We start from the raw sequence: 21,468 nt of genomic DNA, 5'->3' as shown, positions 1-21,468 counted from the left end.
AACCCCGCTGTATTCATCAGGGTCCCCCAAAGAATCAGAACCAGCAGAATAGACAGAAGCCAGGTGGGTAGGTAGACATGGTAGGTAGGTAGACAGGGGTAGGTAGGTAGACAGGGGTGGGTAGGTAGGGGTGGGTAGGTAGATAGGGGTGGGTAGGTAGGGGTGGGTGGGTAGACAGGGGTGGGTAGGTAGGTAGGGGTGGGTGGGTAGACAGGGGTGGGTAGGTAGGGGTGGGTAGGTAGACAGGGGTGGGTAGGTAGGGGTAGGTAGGTAGATAGGGGTGGGTAGGTAGGGGTAGGTAGGTAGACAGGGGTGGGTAGGTAGACAATGGTAGGTAGGTAGACAGGGGTAGGTAGGTAGATGGGGTGGGTAGGTAGGGGTAGGTAGGTAGATAGGGGTGGGTAGGTAGGGGTAAGTAGGTAGACAGGGGTGGGTAGGTAGGGGTGGGTAGGTAGACAGGGGTGGGTAGGTAGGTAGGGGTAGGTAGGTAGACAGGGGTGGGTAGGTAGGGGTGGGTAGGTAGACAGGGGTGGGTAGGTAGACAATGGTAAGTAGGTAGACAGGGGTAGGTAGACATGGTAGGTAGGTAGACAGGGGTGGGTAGGTAGGTAGGGGTGGGTAGACAGGGGTGGGTAGGTAGGGGTAGGTAGGTAGACAGGGGTGGGTAGGTAGGGGTGGGTAGGTAGGGGTAAGTAGGTAGACAGGGGTGGGTAGGTAGGGGTGGGTAGGTAGGGGTAAGTAGGTAGACAGGGGTGGGTAGGTAGGGGTGGGTAGGTAGGTAGACATGGTAGGTAGGTAGGGGTGGGTAGGTAGGGGTAAGTAGGTAGACAGGGGTGGGTAGGTAGGGGTGGGTAGGTAGACAGGGGTGGGTAGGTAGACAGGGGTGGGTAGGTAGGGGTAGGTAGGTAGACAGGGGTGGGTAGGTAGGGGTAGGTAGGTAGACAGGGGTGGGTAGGTAGGGGTGGGTAGGTGGGTGAGAGGTGATATGTGATCAGCAGGTGAAGCTACATGATGGATAGACAGATGATGGGCAGGTAGGTAAATGACAGGCCGATGGACCACAGATGGGAAGAGGCTGATGAGAACTGGCTCACGCGGTTGTGGAGGCTGGGAAGTCCCGCCACATGCTCTCTTTGGGCTGGAGACCAGGGAAGCAGTGGTACCGTTCAGTCCAAAGGCGGGAGAAGCAGGAGCTCTGCTGGCCTGAGGAGAAGATGGACGTCCCAGGTCGAGACCAGGGAATGAACTCGCCCTTCCTGGGCCTCTTGTCCCATCAGGGCCTCAACAGACAGCCTGACGCCCAGGCACCCTGGCAGGGGATCCTCGGTCCTTAGTGTACAGAGTCAAGAGTGGAGGGCTGGGGCTGGGGCTGAGCGGTAGAGCCCAGCAGATGCAGGGACCTGGGTTCGACCCTCAGCACCACATATAAATCAATAAAATGAAGGTATTGTGTCCATCTACAACTAAAAATATTTTTAAAAAAGTAAGAGGTGAGGCTGGGTGCAGCGGCGCACGCCTGTAATCCTAGGGGCTTGTGGAGGCAGGAGGATCACAAGTTCAAAGCCGGCCTCAGCAATTTAGCAAGGCACTAAGCAACTCAGTGAGACCCTGTCTCTAATAAAATACAAAATAGGTGTGGGCGTGGGGATCAGTGGTCGAGTGCCCTGAGTTCAATCGCTGGTACCCCTCCCAAAAAAAGTAATAGATGAGTGATTAGAATGTTTGAAGACATACATATATTTTCTATATATATGAGACATATATATATGAAAACATGGGTAAAGGATATATAAGCTCTAGATTAATATTTTCAGTCTATTTTAATGTACCTGGTTCATTTTTCTTTTCTTTTTCTTTTTTTTTTTTTTGTGGGGGAGGGTTATCAGGGATTGAACCCAGGGGGCGCTTAACCACTGAGCCACATCCCTAGCCCTCTTTATGTTTTTATTTATAGACAGGGTCTTGCTAAGTTGCTCAGGGTCACACTAAGTTGCTGAGGCTGACCTTGAACTTGTGATCCTCCTGCCTCAGCCTCCCGAGCCACTGGGATTACAGGCACATGCCACCATACTTGGCCCCTGCTTTGATTTTATTGAAATATTCACAGAATTGAAAGTGTGGGACTCGATGGGTTTACATAGAGTCGGAAAGCTATTTGGTACTGAGTAAGAACTTTACTAAGGAAGAGAAGTGGGAGGGAGGGAGGGAGGAGGAGGAGAGGAAACAGGGGCAGGCAGAGAGATGTGGGGGTGACTGCACACCTGAAGCCCCTTGATCTATTTGTGCCCCCCCCACAGCCTCAGGGCTATTATTTATAAATTGTCCCCAACTTACGGTGGGGACTTTACATTTGTGCTTCGTGATGGTGTGAATGCCTATCCACAGAGCCACTCACTGCCTCTCACTTTGAGTACAGCCCTCAGTGGTTCCATGATATACCAGCACTTGGTTGTAAGGTGGGTTTTGCGTTGGGTTTTGCCCAGGTGCCGGCCGAGGCAGTGTTCCGCGCCCACGTTAGGCAGTAGGGTGTTCGGGAGGTCGGGTGGACTAGAAGCTTTCCACTGACAATATCTTCAGCTCCCAGTGGGTTTATCAGGATGAACCCCACCTGCACTTCCAACTTACTGTCCCCTGCTAGGTGCGTGCTTCGCTGCAGTGATTACACCATGGTCACTGTGGACAGTAGCTAACTCCAGCTGAGGGCTGGCTCCAGCTGTTCCCTTCAGCAGGCCAGGGGAGGCCCGTTGCATCCCACAGACGTGGAGGCTGAGGCATAGAGGGTGGAGGTCAGCGTCAGAGCCGGGACTCAGGCCAGGCACCTGGCTGTGAGGTCCAGGCTCTGGGCCACGCTATCATGAACAAGCCTCCACTTGGCCCCTGCTCAGGCGCTGCCCACAAGGAGGATACCCACGTCCTGGGCATCTTCTGTAGTAGCAACACCCCCTCGGCACCACACCCAGAGCTTGCCGTCCTTTCCTCTTCCTGAAACTGCACACAGTGCTGGCCTCTGGTTTACTCTCTGCCCTCTGAGTCCAGAAGTGCCGATTCCTTTAACTGGAGACTGTCTCCTTTCTTGTTTCCACTTCCCCAGGTCCTAGAGCAGAGCCTAGGATGCAGCAGACACTCCACAAATGGTTGTGAGACAAACAGCCGACAAATCACAGCTGATTGCATGTACTACTGATTGCCTGTATTGATGACCTACTGTGTGCTGGGCCCAGGACCCAGCACTTGGCCATCTCTTTGGAACTCTCACCATCATGCCACTGAACCTGGAGCCTCCCAGAATCTCAGCCATGGGGGTCACACCGGAGCAGGAGGCCTTCATGGCACTCCCTGCTCCCCTCCCCCTCCTCTGGCTGCTGCCTCTCAGCTTTCTTGTGGGCACCTCTCCGTCTGCTTGCCCCCTGCACGGTGGTGCCACTCAGCGTCTGGCTAGACCAAGGCTACAGACCAGCCAGCTCCAACCCACGGACAGGCTTGATTTGGCCCACACAGTTTATTTTTTGTATTTGAATTAGTTTTAACATTTAAAAGCTGAGGGATTTTGCTTTTAAAAATATCCAGATTTCTGTCTTGGAAATTTGGAACATCTGGCGATTCTGGTCCCTCTTCCCATATGGCAAGGGCTGGTTGACACTAAGAGCATCAGCTGTGTGGTCGGAGCCACCCCCACCCGGGGTTCTCATGCACTCCACCAACACCTGTGGACCCTGAGAAGGTGTGGGATTGGTATCCAGCCATGACCTAGGAACACCCAAGGACACTCTGGATAACCACCTGCTCTCCCCAGGAGAAACAGGCCGGAGCAAATCTGGTCAGACAGCACTTCAGGTCTCTCATGCATTAGGATGGATACCTTGGGGCTAATCAATATTAATTAATTGTTAGAGAAATTCTTTAGCATCTTGCCAAATGACTTGTGACAGCAGGCCAGAGTGAAGGGGGGAGAGAGAGAGAGAGAGAGAGAGAGAGAGAGAGAGAGAGAGAGAAAGGGGGAAGCGGGGGGAGGGGGAGGAAGGGAGATCCAATCAACCCAAACTTTTGGGGGGGAATGGAGAGGAGTGGTGAGTGTGTGTTTACACACGTGCATGCACACACACATGCCAAATCGTGAAGTAAAATTGTTTCTCACTGTGGCTTGTCCTACAACTTGAAGGGCCACCAGTGGATACGATCCACTTGGAGAAGGCGGGTGCAGGGCAGATGGTGGCTGCACAGACATGGGGCCGAAGTGCAATGGAGCCCAGAAGCAATGGGGAGCACTGAGTGTTCTGCAGCTGCAGTCTCCATACGCACCTGGATGGTTCCCAGGTGCTCCCATCAGGGCATTCGGGATTCCGCTGCCTTGGCAGACCTGCTGACCAAGATCCTCCTCTGTGGACACGATGCAGGATCTTGTCCCCGCTGCAGCTTGTAGAACAGGCTAGTCTTACCTCCTCCCCCTCGGGTACAAAAGTTTACACCAAACATTAACAGGTTTATTCCTCTCATTTTAGAGATGGGAAAACAGAGACTCCAAGTTTGGAGATCAAGTGCCTGGGGTCACTTAAGGTGCCACCAGCTGCTGAGCTCAGAATCATCTTTCAGCACCACGCCCTGTGTAGACCATCTGGTTGGGATGGGTGAGAACATGACTCAAGCCAGCACCGTAGGTGGCTGAGGAGAAAATCCAAGGTAGTGACAATGAGTGCATGTGGAAGACCTGCACCTCCCTGTCTCCTTCACCATCACCACCTCCATCAGTATCATCTGCCTTCTCAGCTTTGTCATTATGACCATGATACCCATCACCACCATCATCGCCATCACCACCATCACCATCACTGCCATCACCACCATCACCACCATCATCACCATCACCACCATCATCACCATCATCACCATCATCATCATGACCATCACCATCACCACCTCCATCAGTATCATCCGCCTTCTCAGCTTTGTCATTATGACCATGATACTCATCAACACCATCATCACCATCACCACCATCACCATCACCACCATCACCACCATCATCACCATCACCACAAATCATCACCATCATCATCATGACCATCACCATCACCACCACCATCATCATCAAGACCATCACCATCACCACCATCATCACCATCACCACCATCATCACCATCATCATCATCACCATCACCACCATCACCACCATCACCACCATCATCACCATCATCACCATCATCACCATCATCATGACCATCACCACCACCACCATCATCACCACCATTATCATCATCATGACCATCACCACCACCACCATCACCACATCACCATCATCACCACCACCACCATCACCACCATCACCACTACCACCATCATCACCATCACCACCACCACCATTACCACCACCATTATCATCATCATGACCATCACCACCACTACCATCACCACCATCACCATAATCACCATCATCACCATCACTATCGATATCATCAGCATCACCATCATCATCACCATTACCACCATCATCACCATCACTATCACCACCATCATCACCACCATCACCATCACCACCATCACCATCAGTATGCTCTTTATTGCTGTGATCAAAATATCTGACAAACAACTTAAAGGAAGACAAACTTGCTTTGGCTCATGGTCTCAAAGGTTCTAGTCCATGGTCAGTCCACTCCATTGCTCTGGGCCTCAGGTAAGGCAGAACATCATGGTGGAAGGGTAAATCAGAGGAAAACTGCTCAAGCCATAGCAGCCAGGGAGGAGAGAGAGAGCAAGGAATCAGGCCAGGGACAAGAAGCACCCTTTCAATGTGAACTCCCAGTGACCTGCTTCTGCCCACGGTGCCCCACCGCCTACAGTCTCCACCTCCTCCCAGTAGTCCATTCTGCTGCCAGTGGTTAACCCACTGATGAAGTGAGAGCCCCCATGATTCAGTTGTTTCCCAAAGCCCCACCTCTGAGCACTGCTGCCCTGAGGACCAGTCCCTCCACACATGAGCCTCTGACATGTGTGATGACAGTGACGGGACAGTCACTGTCATCACCATCTCTTATCACCATCACCTTCCCATTACCATTATTTTCTCCCTAGCCCTGTCTTACCAAGCTGAGGCAAAATATAGGGTAGGTAGATCACCAACCTCCTCTCTTCCTCCTGCCCATCTCAGCCACCTCAAGTAAAGACAGATGTGGGGATCTCAAATAAGTCTCCTTCATCATGAAAACCCTTCACACAGCATGTGTTAAGTGTGCCCTCATCTGTAAGGGACACAGGTGTTTGGGTAAAGCCCCCTCCCACTTTTCCTAACCTGCATAAGGACACATATTCTACACACAAACCTCCCTGTGTGTATGGAACACTCCAGGATATATTTAAAACCTGCACATGGTGCAAGGACTCCTGCTGTATGCATAAGGATCCTGTCCACCTGTCTAGGCACCCTGCTTGTCTCTATAGGGACCTCTATAGGGACCTGCTCCACAGCAAGGGAGGACCCTGGGTAAGACTCTGGGAATCTTTGCTTTAGCTTCAACAGTGACACTTGGTTAATGATGCCAGGGTGCCAAGGTCCTCCCCAGGATCTCTATTTCCCCAATATCCACGCAGCACTAGTGGGTTCCTGGGAGGCTCCATGTCCGTAGTGGCTGCACAACAGCTGAGAATACCAAGGGAACAGCTAGGGTGGAGTCCTGCAGCCAGGGAGGGAACCCTCAGTTGGTCTGAAGGAATCCTTAAATTCATGGGCCGCATTCTTATAAGGACAGGAAAGGTGTCTGCAGAGACAGGTGGGGTCTTTAGGCAGGTGGGCAGGGTCCTCAAGTGGATGCCGAGTCCTTGTCCCTGTGCAGGTTTCCAGTACCTTCTGGAGTGGTCCATACCCAGGGAGGTTTGCGTGCAGAAGCTGTGTCCTTGTGCAGCTTTTACCCAGCACAGGCGACCTTTACCGAGAAGTGGGGGTCTTCACGACGAAAGCTGGACATGACCTGTACAACGCTGCGCACACACTAGTGGCCTTTACAGGGACGCGGTCCTTCATAAAGATAAAGGGATCGCTGTCCTCTAGGGTGATATCAGTACCAGGGCCCCTCCACGAGCGAGGACGGCGAAGAGCTCGAGTCTGGCACAGTCCAGCTCTCCCGAGGCCCAGACTTGAGCAGCGCCGCACCTGCTCGCGGCGGCAGGTGGGCGCCGGGGAGGGCGGAGCGCGGCGGCCTCCCGCGCCGCAGTGCGCCCCGCGGCCGCCAGGGGCAGCGCCGAGCCGCCCTCCCCCAATCTCCGCCCCCCGCCCTCCCGCTCGGCTCCCCGGGGCCGCAGACCCCGCTCCGCCCGCGCCCCGCTCGGCTCCGCGGCTCCCGCCGTCGCCCGCTGCCCCTCCCGGGGCCATGGGGGCGCCCCCGGGCTACCGGCCCTCCGCCTGGGTGCATCTCCTCCACCAGCTGCCCCGCGCCGACTTCCAGCTCCGCCCGGTGCCCAGCGGCTTCGCGCCCCGGGAGCAGGAATACCAGCAGGTGGGACCCGGCGCGGCCCGGCGGCCCGAGCTCCTGGGTCCCCAGGGAGCAGAGGAGGAGGCTGGGTCAAGGTCCTGCGTCTCCGGGGCTGGGGCGGTCCGGACTTGGGGTACCTGAGGGAGGAGGAGCGAGGGCGCCCATACCTGGAGGCTCCCGGCGCGGGTGCTGGGATCAGCCCCCTGGGAGGGAGGGAGGGAGGGCGGGCCGGGGACCCGGGCCTGGACCCCAAGTCCCGAAAGGGAGCGGGATGGGGCAGCCTGGATTCCTGGTTCCGGAGACCTGCCTGGGCAGCCGGCCTCCAGGGTCAGCGGAGGGGAGGTCCACTCTTTGGGTCCTAAAAGAGGACCCCGCCCCCATAGGATCACAGCAGGTGACTGTGTCCCAGATAAGGGGGGACCCGAGAGAGCGGACCCGATACCGGTAGAGAGGAGGAAGGTCGCGGGGCGGGGTGGGGGGGGGGTGCCTGTTCTGGGGTGGGACTGAGACCCTTAGACAGGGAAGGGGGCTTTCAGGGCCGGGGCAGGGAAATGAGGCGGTGTCGGGAGAGGACGTTTCCAGTCTGCCCGGGACAGGAGGGGCGGGCGGGGGACGCGGACAAGGTGCGGGCAGGGACGAGGTTGGGTTTGGGGAACCCAGGGGCTGATAGACTTGGTCCTGGAGGGTGGGGCTGGTGTGGGAACCTCACTGAGGCCAGGTCCCTCCGGAAGGGAAAAAGAACTATCCCCTGACCCAGTTTGCTTCAAGTGCTTGACTTTGAGATTAATGAGGAGAAAGGCTGTCTGAGCTGGGGACCGGGTGGGGGGCTGGGGGTCCTGGTGCCCCAGCATGGGTCCCAGGCCCTGCCTGTAGGGTCCTGACCACTCCCTCTGCCCTGGTTGCTTCTGGGAAGTGGGTCTGGGGTTGGGAGAGCTTAGGAGGAGTGGGGTTTCCGGAACCTCAGAGAGAGGATGGGAGCTGTGTGTAGCTATTTGGGTCACGGCTGGCACAGCCCTGAGCGGCTCCTCCTTGCCTACTCCACGCCGCCCCCTCTCCCCACCGAAAGGGACCGCCATCCCCTCGCCCACAGCTACATTACACAATCACAACCTCCAGCCCCTCCACCCACACCTGGACCTCCCCATCCACACCGACCCGGGGCTCTGGGGCCTCAGGCACCTCCCTGAGGGCTCAGAGGGGTTCTCTTCACCCCATCCTGTGAGTCAGGTCACTGCTGGGACATGCTGGCACAACCCCCCAGGACATTCTCCTCCCTAGAGAAGACCACCTGGGGCACAGGTGGGCATACCATCAGGGACTCAGAGACACACATCATATACACACACCCCCAGATGTAGACACACACACGCATGTGCACATTAACACATATACACATGTACACATGTACAGACACATGCACATATACACACTCATGTACACACTAAACACACATGGATATATGCACACCCATGCACACAAACACTAGCTCAACATGCGCACTTGAATCACACTTACATCCATACACATCCATACTCACACATACCCTCCTGTGTATATACACAAACACATTCACATATGCACACACCTACATGCACACATGTACTAGTTCACACTCAACACACTCACATGCACACTTGCTTACGAACTGACACCCTCACATACATCCTCATACACACACACACAAATGTTGACTGTGCCACTCATTCACATACACACATACACACACACACACACACACACACAGATGACATTGAGCCTCCAGACTCAGTGTGAATGCCCACAGGTATCTTCTCACCTGCAGGCCAGGGCACCTCAGTGTGCACACACTTCACACACAGGCATGCTCCAGGATCTGTCTTGTGGCAGTCCAACTCAAAAACAAGCAGCCAGACTCAGCCAGCAACACACACTGCACATGCTGCTCTCCCTCACAGACATACACACCTCCAGTTTAGGGGACAGCCTCAAGAGCAGGGGTTGCTCCTGATCCTGGTGCTGTCCCATGTGCTGTGTGGCTCAAGGCACACCCCGCCCCACCCTGCACCTCCAGGCAGGTGGGACGGCACAGGTTGCTGGAAGCCCTGCCCACTGTGCCAACAGCCCTGCTATTCTGCAAGGTGGCTCCCGCTGTGTCCACCGTCTCTGCCTGCCTCTGGCCTGCCTGCCTCTGGGTCTTGCTGCATCTCTGCCCCATCTCTCTGCTGTTCTCTGTGATTCTGCCTCCCTCCCTGCCCCCGCCCCCGCATTCTCTGTCCTGTCTCAGACTGGACCCTTGGTCTGTCTTCTTCGGCCTCATCTCTGCATCTCCCATCTTGTCTGGCTGTGTCTGCCCCCATCTCTGCTCTGCTCTGCCTTCCTCTCCCAGTCTCCACCTCTGAGTCTTGTGTGCACTCATGCTGTCACAGAGCACCCCATCCTGCAGTCCCTGGGTGACAGACTCGTGCTGCGGTGGGTGTGTGAGCTCGGCAGCAGGGGAGAGAGCAGAGAGAGGGGGGAGGGAGGCGACTGCCCTGGCACAGGACTAGGCACCCACCCGCCCTGCTCCCACCGTTCCAGGGCAACCTCAGCAGGTCCTCAGGACACAGAGGCTCAGAGAGGGGAGGGCCCTTCTGAAGGTCACGCAGCCATGGAGGACAAAGCAGAGCTGGACGTCCAGCTGAAAGCAACCCAGTCCTAGGTCTCGGAGCCCCAGCTGCCAGCCTGGGGGGTGGCTGGGGACCCCACCTTTCACTTCAAACCTAAATGCCTGACAGGGAGGGGCTCCCAGTCCAGGACACGCCGGTGCCCTCCAAGGCTTCATGTACCCCTCCCAGGCCCTGTTGCTGGTGGCGGCCGTGGCAGGCCTGGGCTTGGGCCTGAGCCTCGTCTTCATTGCTGTCTACCTCATCCGCTTCTGCTGTTGCCGCCCCCCAGAGCCCCCCGGGGCCAAGAGTACCCCACCAGGCGGAGGCTGTGTCACCTGGAGCTGCGTGGCTGCCCTCCTCGTCGGCTGGTAACGGGGACCCAGGGCAGGTGGGAGAGGGGCAGGGCTTCCCCATGATGGCAGGTCTTCATCAGAGCACAGGGCAGGAGACAGGTGAGACCCTGCCCCCTCACCCTCCGCAGGGAGAACTTCCCTATGCAGCGGATGGAGGAGTGCAGCTTAGAAGGGGAATGACTTTCCCCAGGCAGCCAGCCTGGCAGGAAGTGTAGGTTAAGGGCTTGGGGCTGGTCAGGTGCCTGGTTTCAGTGGCCCTCCCATCCGGGAGCTGAGTGAAGTGATATGATCTCCCTGTGGCTCAGTTTCTGCATCTGTGAAATGGGTTTTACAGTACCACCCACCTTCTGGGGATGGTAAGAGATGGGAGAGTGCACAGGCCGCCCACTGCTGTCCTCAGTAAGTGCTAACTGGCACTAGCGATGCCATTCCTGACTCATTAGCATCCGACAGCTGCTGTGGCCTATCTCCTGTGATGGAAGCAGCCCAGAGCCCTGGCCTGCCCGCAGGGACACAGGCCACGTGATCCCAGCCAGCTCTAATTCCCTCTCAAGGTGGCTGCTGGATCTGGGGTTGTCATGTCCAGTTTGGAAAGAGGAAGGGTCGAGCAGGGAGAGAAGGCCATATTTCAGTGCCACATGTAGGGGCAGGGCGGAGATGACCTCCCAACCTCCAGGAGGGACCCAGGGGCTTCTTCTGAGAACAAGTCCTTTACCAAGAGCCAGCCAGCCCCCTCCCTGGCAGGGTGGAACCCACTAGGCAGGGACAGCGTCCTGCACCCCAGAGGTAGCCAGCGGAGGAGGCTGCTAGGGCGGCTCCCACAGCTCACGAGGGCGTGGCTGAGAGCTGGTCCCCCAGCCCTGGCTCTGCTGGCTTACTTCAGGGAGAAGAGGGTGTCTGATTGGGGGTGTGGGGAGGCTGGGTGTCCTATATCCAAGACAGCTCCTCAGCAGGCTCTCCAGATGGGGGTGGATGGGGGAGGCAGACAAAGGCCCAGTGGGGGAGAGACACGGCCTCAGCCCCCAGGCCTGGGAACAAGAAGGGCTTTGTAGGGCTCTGAACAATGGGGCGGGGGCACTGGGCGCCCATCCCAGGGACGGGTGGGAACTGGGAGGGCCCAGGCTCTCGCCCCTCCACTGTGGGACACTGACTGGGGGCAGGGAATGGGTCTCCAGACTCAGACTCCACAATGGAGCTCCGTGTGTTGGCCTGGGGGCACCGGGCAGGGACACCCCAGCTCCTGGCCCGTCCTCCAGCCCCTCCTCCCACATTCCTCTCCTCCCCTGCCAGCAGGCCAGATGCTAGGGTTATTGGGTGGGGTAGGGGAAGGCCAGAGCTCCTCCGTGTCCCTGGGAGAGGATGGTGCTGGGGGAATCCTGCAATCCCAGGAACCCCCAGGGGGCAGGGGCAGAGGATGTCTGGGCTCTATGGACTCCAGGACGAGCTGAGAAAGCTGGACTCTTGAGGAGGATGGAGATGGGCGTGGGGCAGGTGGTCATTGGGAGGAGAAGATCTCCCACAGTGCTGGGTGTGCCCAGGGTTCTGCTCTGGGGAGGTGTGAGTTAAATCTGGGGGCTCCCTCCCCTCCACCACTCCACCCACCATTAGCATCACAATGACGTCCCTCCAGCTGGGGGAGTGAGGTCTTCTCGTTACCTTGGCAACCGGTGGGGGCCCAGCCGGAGACATTCTTTCCCACGGCTGGCTGGACCAATGGGGTGGGCGAGGAGACGGGATAGGTGGATGAAGAGGTGGGGCAGAGGGGGTACATGTGGGGAGACAGTGGCCCCGAGTGGGGTCCCAGACCGGTTGAGATTTCCTCTCCCTCCTCCCCCTCTCAGTGCTGGCATTGGCATTGGTTTCTATGGCAACAGCGAGACCAGTGATGGGGTGTCCCAGCTCAGCTCGGCACTGCTGCACGCCAACCACACGCTCAGCACCATTGACCACCTGGTGAGGGGGCCAGTGACTGGCCAGATCCCTGACTCACACCCAGACTGGTCCCCCACACAGGAACATGGGACCCTGCACTCAGGGTCAGAGGGACCCAAACACAGACCCCTACCTGAGACTTGGGCTCAGACGGTACCGCAGACAGGGGGCCTCAGGCCATCACTCAGCCCTCCCTGCTGCAAACCTTGTGCCAGATCCAGAGCTGGCCAGGACTAGACCCCAGATTCCCCAGATTCATGTCCTGTTCCAGGCCCAGATCCATCTTGCAGCCCACACCAGAGGCCAAACCCTGGAGTCAGATCCAGGACCCCAGACCTGATCCTTGGCCCAAACGCAAGCCCAGGGACCCAGCCCTGCAGCCCCACCTCCAAACTTAAAGACAAGGGCACTTAGACTAGAGATCCCAGACTCAGGAAGGCAAATGAGCACCTCAGATCTAAGACCCCCAACTTCAGTCCAGTCCTGGAATTTACTCCAGCTCCAGTGACTGACCACCCAGAGCTCCCCTAAGCCACAGAAGCCCTCCCAGACCTCTGTGCTCAGTCCTCAGGTGCCCCAGACCCCTGCCACTGCTTTCTCCTGCCCACCCCCCAGAGCCCCACCCCTTGATCCAGCCCTGGAGGACTTCCTCCCCAGACCCGAGCCCCTCCCTCCCCAGGTGGTAGAGACAGTGGAGAAGCTGGGCGAGGCGGTGAGGACAGAGCTGACCACCCTAGAGGAGGTGCTGGCACAGCGCACAGAGCTGGTGGCGGCCACCCGGGGAGCTCGGCGGCAGGCAGAGGCTGTGGCCCAGCAATTGCAGGGGCTGGCCTTCTGGCAGGGAGTGCCCTTGAGCCCCCTGCAGGTGGCTGAAGATGTGTCCTTTGTGGAGGAGTACAGGTAAGAGGCAGGACCCCCTGTGCAGCAGGAGTTCTCAAGCTGGGACCCCAGGGAACACCAGGCAGTTTCTGGAGTCATTTTGGGTTGTCACAACTGAGGGAAGGGGTGCTCCGGCCACCCAGTGGGTGGAGGCCAGGGAGCTGTTCACCATCCTGCCAGGCACAGGCTCCCCAGAAACATCCAGCCCCAAATGTCAATTTGACAAGGCTGAGGAGCCTCAGTGCGTGGAGGGGATTGGGTGACTGGGTCCCACCCTCGCACTCACTATTCCCCCATTGGCCACCACCCCCTCAACCACATCGTCATTTATTCACTCTCAATAAGTCACTCTCGCAACCTGGTTAGGAGCCCACTCCCTCGATCTCCGTATGGCTCGGAGTTCAGCCAGCACGTTTCTTCAGCACCGTGATGAGGGAGGCGGCCCACCTCTGCCATCCTGAGGGCCACTGGTCCCCAGGGCCACTCGCTTGCCCCTGTGCAGGGAACCTCCTGCGGTGCCCCCTCACCGGACTGAGTTAGTATCTGCTGGGTGCTGGGGACGGTCACTGGCACACAGAGAGCACTGGCAGCGGGTCAGTACAGTGCCAACACCCCTGGAGCTGGACAGACAGGAAGTCAGAGGAAGGCCTGCCCTGTCCTCGTCTAGACCAGTAAGAAACAATTGCACAGGCCAAGCACTGTAAGGTGCTGGCTGGGGAGGGCTCTGAGAAAAGTAGATGGGAAAGAGGTTGGGGTGGGGACAGGCTGGTGGTCAGCACCAGAGGGCCTGGGAAGGCCACGTGGAGTAGGTGATGCTGAGGAGGCAGGGACCAGCTGTGCAGACCCCGGGGGCAGCCGCCCTTCCCAGCAGCAAGGAGGATGAGTTCTATTGCTTTGTTCACTAGGATTATTTCCTTCATTCGGGGGGAGGGGGCTGAGGTGGGAATGAGGCCCTGGGCTCTGGGTCCTGGGTGCAGACACGTGGGGGCTGAACAGGGTGAGCAGGGAATGCTGAGCAGCAGAGGGCAGGAGGCAGGCTGGCGTGGGCTGCAGACCAGGTTAGCATCTCACCAGGCTCAGGGCCCGTGAGCTGGGCCTGGGCTGTTGGAGAGGGTAGCTATGAGGACGTGGCTGGGATTGTTTCCAGGGAACATCTTGGGTTGGACCCTTGTGGAAGTAGCAAAGTGCCCAGCATTCGAGAGTCCCTCGACAACAAGGCAGGGCCCTGGAGGGAGAGTCAGGGGCAAGGGCTGGGAGGGCAGCCTGCGGCTCTGTGGGACGCGAGGAGGAAACCACTTAATCATCTGGTGCTTCCTGTGTGTGGCCCATCTGTGGCCTCCCAGGCCCCACCCAGGCAAGTCCGGTGAATTACTAATGTTTAGCGATCCTTGAACACACTGAAAGCTCCCTCCTTGGCACCCAGGCTACTATTCAGGTGGGTCCACGAGCATGTCCCTCTCTTAGACCAACAACCTTTGCAAGCAAGCCATGCCGTTGTCTCCCAGCACGGCAGGGAAACTGAGGCCAGGAGGTGAAGTCCCAGGAGTTACACAGCCGGTTAGGAGGCGGGCCGGGGTTGAGGCCCAGGTAGCCCCCCATCTATGCACCACACCCCCAAGTTCTGTGGTGAGATCCTTGGTGCTGGTTCTGGTTCTGCAGGGCTGGGTTTGCAGGCTCAGAGAAGCCAAATCAAGTCCATAGTCACAGACCTTGAGTGTGGGCCAGTCAGGGTTGGGTGCCAGGTGTTCACACCCTGGGACCCACCCGTGCTCCAGTGTCCTGTCTACCCAAGCACCCCCTTCACAGATGAGCTGGTGGTGGCTCACGGGCACTGGGAGCAGGGAGGGCACTTGGGCCTCCTCCCAGGCAGGGCTGGGCTGGGGTGCTGCGGGGATGCGGCGGGCCTCCCTGGGTCCACCGCCTCTGCCCTTCGGCCCCCAGGTGGCTGGCCTATGTCCTCCTGCTGCTCCTGGAGCTGCTGGTCTGCCTCTTCACCCTCGTGGGCCTGGCGAAGCAGAGCAAGTGGCTGGTGGTCGTGTGAGTTGGGCAGCCCTGGCTGCTGGCACTTCCCACAGTGGGCATGGGGGGTGCCCCGCATTTCCCTGGCCGTGGGAACTCAGTCTCATGGCTCTAATGTCAGGGACCAGGGTCCTTCCACAGCTAGACATGCAGACAGAGGTGACACCTAGAACAGCCTTGCAATGTGCCACACCATCGGGCACCTTGATCACACCAACAGTACAGATGAGGATGGCCATTGACTTCTATGGAGGGCCACACACTGAGTCCTCCATGGCCACAGTGGCCCCAGGAAGGAGGTACCAGTGGGCTCCAGGAACCTGAGGCAGAAGGCTGCCAAGGGGAGCCGCAGCACCCTGCTCTTAGTTAACACCTAGCTCTTCTTGGCACTTCATGGAACCCTCACCCTCGTCACTGAGGCAGGCTGCGCTCCTTGTTTAACCAGGGAGAGTGAAGCTCAGAGAGGCTGGGCAGCTTGCTCAGAGCCACACAGCCAGGGTGTGCTACCGCTGGCCTTCAAACCCAGTCCACCTATCATTAGAAGGGCTCTTCATCCTTCCTGCCCCAGCAGGAGTGGGAGAGAGGCCGGGGCTGCAGCTGCCTTCTGCATACCACCATGGCGGAGAGTCCTGCTACCACTCAGGCCCCCACTGAGCTTGGAGATGGGTGAGACACGGTGAGGCAAGGCAGGCCTTCAGTTCCACACACTGTAGTGCTCTTCTTGCTGCTGACCCTCCACTGACTGGCCTGAGCCCACTCAGGGAGCAGCCAGGTTCACATTTCAATCCAGGAACAATCTCCACTCCTCTGGAGAGACAGGGCTGAAGGGCAGCTGACGGGGCTGTGGGTGACCTGGGCGCAGGCCTGGTCAGCAGGGATACTGGACCTTGCAAAATTCAAAGCCCAGGCAGTTGAGCTCAACAGTGAGCAGTGGCTTCCAGGGTCCCAGGTAAGGTAGGCAGAAACTCTAGGAGGCAGGTTGCTGACCCGCCAGCCCAGACTGCTGGCCGTCTCTACCACACTGGCAGGTGCCAGCTGTTAAATCAGCAAACACTGTCCCCACCACCCCTGCTCCTCCACCCCAGGATCCAGAGCCTGGTGGGGGGAGGGGTGGGCAGCAGTGGGATCTGGTGTGGAGGGGAAGGGCAGGGTGGAGCGGTTGTGAACCCTGAAACCAACGCCCTTCCCCACTAGGATGACTGCTATGAGCCTCCTGGTGCTTGTCCTGAGCTGGGGCTCCATGGGCCTCGAGGCAGCCACGGCGGTGGTGAGTTCTGAGGGCTCTACGTTCAGTGGGGTAGGACCCCGAGTCCTGGGGCAGGGGAAGCTTAATGCATTCGGCCCTGAGAGAAAGGGCGTGGAAGACACCATCACAGTTCTGAGATTTGGGGGTGGTTTCCAGGGTCCTGAGAGAATAGAATGAAAGGGTTAGGATTTGGACCCCGTGTCTGAGGGAAATGGGCTGGGCCTGGACCCCTGTGTCCGAGGGAGGAGGGCTGGGGGCTGGGGGCTGGGGGCTAAGCTCTGTGGACTGTGAAAGTGGCTGTTTCTGGCCTGAGTGCCCCCTGCTCTCTCGCTCAGGGCCTCAGTGACTTCTGCTCCAATCCAGACACCTATGTTCTGAACCTGACCCAGGAGGAGACTGGGCTCAGCTCAGGTGATTCCTATGGTCCCTGCTTTACTAGGCCTCCCTTTGCCCAGGCCTGCCTGGGATGGGTGATGGCCGTCAGCCTGTCCTAGGGAAGCTGAGCATCTGTCCAGGATGCTGTGAAGGCTGGATAAAGATGTTAGGATCAGGAGGAGAAGGGAGATCAGGAGGGGACAGGGGGTCAGGGGCATGGACCTGGGCTCAGGTAAGGACCTGGCTCCTGCAGTCCAGTCAGCTTAGTCTTCTGAGGGTCCCTGAGGTGGGGGTGGACCTTCGGCTTCCCCAAGGAGGGTTCTGGGGCCAGGCTCACCGCCTGCTCCCCTTGCCCCTCCCTTTAGACATCCTGAACTATTACTTCCTGTGCAACCAGGCCATCACCAACCCCTTCCAACAGGTGAGGGCTGAGGACAAGGGAAATGGGCATGGAGGAACCCTGAACGTGGACCCCCAAGGGAGGAGGGCAGGGCTGGGGACTGGATTCCTGAGTTTAAGGGGTGGAGCAGGGTGCTGGGGCCCAGGGTCCTGTGTCCCAAGAGTAGAGAGAGGGACAGGGGTATCACCCACAGGGTCCTCCTTCCTCCTGTCTTCCTGCAGAGGCTGACTCTGTCCCAGAGAGCTCTGGCCAATATCCACTCCCAGCTGCAGGGCCTGGAGCGAGAAGCGGTTCCCCAGTTCCCATCTGCACAGGTCTGCAGACCAAAGAGAAGGAGGGCAGGGTGGGAGGGGCCTGAGCAGCAGAAAGGACAGGTTGGATACATGGGGGGACCCAGAATGCAGAGCTGGGTAGGTCTCTTTGGGGATTGAAAGCATGAGTTGTGGGAGGAGCCTATGTGAAGGGTGTGGCCTGAACCGGCCTCTAGGGGCGGGTTCATGTGCTATGGGCGGAGCCTGTGGAGCTGGGCAGACGTCCTGATGAGTAGGTGGGATAACTACCTCCATTCCCATGGTAGAAGCCTCTGCTGTCCTTGGAGGAGACCCTGAATGTGACAGAGGGAAACTTCCACCAGCTGGTGGCACTGCTACACTGCCGTGGCCTGCACAAGGTGACTCCGCCCCTCCCAGGCCCTCCTCCCCAGGGGAGGTCTCTCAGCCCTCATTCCTCTCCTTGCACACTTCCCACTGCCCCTGAGTGCAGCTCTCTACCCTTCTGCTGCTGGGCTGTCCTCATCCATCCACCACAGTTTCCACTGCAGTAGACCTAGCCCCCACCCCAGAAGACACATCCTCCTTGGCCACCTTCTCCCACTCCTGACCTTCCCCTGAGCAGGGACGCCAAGCTCAGGGAACAGGCACGGCCTTCCCAGGAGTGTGCCATGCAATTCTGGGAGGTGCTTACATGAAACCAGGACGTGCTAGGCACCTGACACCTTCGCACCAAAAAACAGGCCCAGGGTGCTGAGTCCATGTGCAACATTGCTAAATAGCTGAGCTGAGACAGGCGGCAGGGTGGCCACTGAGCCCCTGCACTGCTCTCAGGGAGGTGGGAACAGGGCTGCAACATGCTTGCTCCTTTGTGAAGGGAGGGAGGAGGATGGTCAGAGCCACTGCCCTCCACTGATGTGCCATGTGACCCTGGGGCCCTGGTTCCTCACACACTAAAATCAGGGACAAGGGACATCAGGGATGAGGAGGAAGGAGGGTGGCTCTGGAGCCCATGTTTGCCCCTTCCAGGCTGTATGGCTCTGGGCAAGTGGCTTGTCCCCTGTGGGTTTCCACTGTTTCCTATACTGCCAAAGGCAGCAGCATAATGAGTGTGGGCCCTGCTGGGCAGGGCTGTTTAATGTAAAGGGGAAAGGATGTCCTCGCACCTGACAGGTCCAGGCAGTGCTGCCCTTGACCCTGACGGGCACGCCCACTGCAGGTGTGCAAGGCAGCTCAGGCACACGCTCTTGCTGACTGTCCTCACCTCTGCCTCCCTCTCCCAAGTCCTGCCACCCTGCTTCTGAACCCATCTGGACTCCAGCCACCATTCCATTCAGCTGCCACTGCCACCAGGTTCTGGTCTCCTCACCTCCTGCCCAGTGACCACGGGCACCTCCTTCCTGTCCCCTCTTGCCCACTCCATCTGTCCAACAGCAGCCAACAGCTGGCGATGCTTTCAACACACAATCCGATCAAGGCCTTCCTCCGCTTAAAGCCTCCCGTGATCCCCTCTGCACAAGGATTAAAAGCTGGGCTCCTTGCCCTGGCCTATGAGGGCCTTCGTGGCAGCCTTGGCCACAACTCTCTGGCCTCTGCCCACATCAGCCCAGCTGCCCATCATCTGCCTGGTTCACTCCTGGCCCCTCTGCAGGCCTGACCGCTCCCTTGTGGCCTCCACCCAGGACTGCTTAAACAGCTCACCACCGTCTAAGTGACCTTCTTTGTCCTGTTTCCTGGGGGTCCCCAATACTCGGAGGAGGGGTAGCCCAGAGCACTCAGTCTGCCCCTGCGGAGGAACCTGGGCTGTGCTGCTGGACGTTCAGGGCCCGGTAGCTAGTGGGCGCTGTCACACCAGGTGTGATTCAGAGTGTCACTCCAGGTGTTCCCCAGGTGTTCTTCTAAGGTAGTGACTGCAGACCCAGGGGACATTTGACAATGTGAGGAGACGAGTCTGCCTGTACAATTGCAGGAAGGGAGTAGAAGTTGGGGACACTACTCAACATCCCACAGTGCACAGGACAGCCCCACGTTAGAGAACTATCTGGCCCAAAATGCCAACAGTGCCCAGGTTGAGCAATCCTAGGCACAGCTGATGTCCTGAGCTCTGGGTGGCAGGGAGGTAGCCACGCAGGGCCTGCCTGCTAAGGCAGGAGGGAAGGGCAGCTCTTGGGGTGCCAGTGGATATACTGGGCTGGCTGGGTGCAGGGGTTCTGTGGGGAAATGGGATGGGGTGCAGGGCTCGTGCTTGGCCAAGGCTCAGGCTGGGAAGAGGCCTGTGAGCATGAAAGACCATCCTCTGCAGCCCTCTAACAGAGGAGGAAACAGTCACAGATCCTGGGTGATGTGCGCAGAGTATATGGCCAGGCAGACTGACCAGAAATGCAGGGTGCATGCGTGCCCAGTGTGCTCACGCTCACCTGGGCTCTCGTCCCAGGACTACGGTGTGGCGCTGCGCGGCCTGTGTGAAGACGCACTGGAGGGCCTGCTCTTCCTGCTGCTCTTCTCCCTCCTGTCTGCTGGGGCCCTGGCCACCACTCTCTGCAGCCTACCCCGAGCCTGGGCCCTCTTCCCACCCAGGTCAGCAGGGGAGAGAGGGCAGGGTCCTGGGGGAGGGGACAGGAGGCAGCACCCAGGGCCACTGCTGGGGAGGGTGTGGCCTCCTGATGGGTCCCCATCCTGCTTCTCTGCCACTCCCCACCTCATACCCCAGTGACGACTATGAGGACACTGATGACGACGACCCTTTTAACCCTCAGGTACAGACTCTAGCCTGAGGGAGGAGGCTGGGTCTGGTCTGCAAGGTCTGAGGGAGGAGGACTGGGACCTGGGCTCCTGGGTCTGAGGGAGGCGACCCTGGGGACCCACAGTACAAGCCAGGTTCCCACCTCCTGTCCTTTCCCCACCCGGCAGGAATCCAAGCGCTTTGTGCAGTGGCAGTCCTCTATCTGAACCCCTCCTCCCCGCTGGCCTGGAGCCTGCCTCCCCTCGACGGTGAGCTTCCCAATGCCAGGGGATCTGCAGCCTGGCCTTGGTGCTCCCCAAGGTGTCCACATGCTGGGTGGGCGTGCACCAGAGTGGCCTGTGGCCCTCAGCGCCTGGTCTCTGCCTCTCTGCAGCTCCTTCCCTGGCCGCAGGAGGAGACCCCATTAACCTGCCTGACTGGGCTCTGACCACTAACACTGATGGCCACGGACACCCTCCACAGGACTGTCTCCTGCTCTGGCCCCAGTGCCCCCATCTGTCCTCACCTCTGTGGTAGCTGAGGGGGCAGAGCAGGAGCCAGAGCTGGCAGGGGAGGAGGCAGGCAGACACCCAGGCCTCATCTCTGCTGCCAGTCCCATTCACAAAGGGACTGGAACGGGTGCAGGGACCACAGTCTTCCTGCCCCTCCCTACCCCAGGGAGCTCCAGGGCTCTGGTCTCAACTTGTGACACTAACTTGGAAAGGACTGATTTGAAATAAAAAGGAAGACTTTATTTTACAAGCAGCAGGGTCCTTATGTCTCCCGGTCCCAGATTCTGCTCCTCATTGGGCCGGGGAGGACCCTTCCCTGTGGCTGCCAGGTGGTGTTCCTGTCCAAGTTCAGCAGCGGTTCCACCTCTAAAAGCCATAACCACATCCTGACAGGAAAAGAGAACACAGCTAGAAGTAGATTAAGTGTACGTGTGTACACACAACGGAAGACCAACTCCAAGTCCATGTGCAAGCACAATTAACAGTGCCCAGCCAGCTTGCTCTGCATCCAGGCAAAACTTCCTACCCAGACAGACCAGGGTGGGGATCCTACATGTGTGAAGGGACAGAAGTATTTTGAGAGAAATCCGATTATTTTTATGTTGTATATCCAGGTGGTGGTGTTGGGAGAAAAACTTTAATCAAGATAACAGAAGCCCAGAAGGGAAAAGACACCC

General features: G+C 58.3%; 1 protein-coding gene across 1 annotated transcript; it reads left to right on the top strand.

Annotated features, from left to right (window-relative positions):
• The first annotated feature begins 7,358 nt into the window (after positions 1-7,358).
• Positions 7,359-20,999, top strand: Ttyh1 (tweety family member 1). Its single transcript, XM_071604913.1, has 14 exons — positions 7,359-7,593; positions 10,254-10,452; positions 12,279-12,390; positions 13,049-13,269; positions 15,190-15,285; positions 16,462-16,534; positions 16,849-16,924; positions 17,254-17,309; positions 17,510-17,602; positions 17,866-17,958; positions 19,992-20,134; positions 20,268-20,313; positions 20,468-20,548; positions 20,674-20,999. Exons 1-13 carry the CDS (start codon positions 7,359-7,361, stop codon positions 20,504-20,506), a joined length of 1,482 nt encoding a protein of 493 aa, XP_071461014.1. The 3' UTR covers positions 20,507-20,548; positions 20,674-20,999.
• Positions 21,000-21,468: the final 469 nt, after the last annotated feature.

The sequence above is a fragment of the Marmota flaviventris genome, chromosome 18 (assembly GCF_047511675.1).
Source record: "Marmota flaviventris isolate mMarFla1 chromosome 18, mMarFla1.hap1, whole genome shotgun sequence".
NCBI lineage: Eukaryota > Metazoa > Chordata > Mammalia > Rodentia > Sciuridae > Marmota > Marmota flaviventris.
This window is presented reverse-complemented; position numbering and strand designations above follow the sequence as displayed.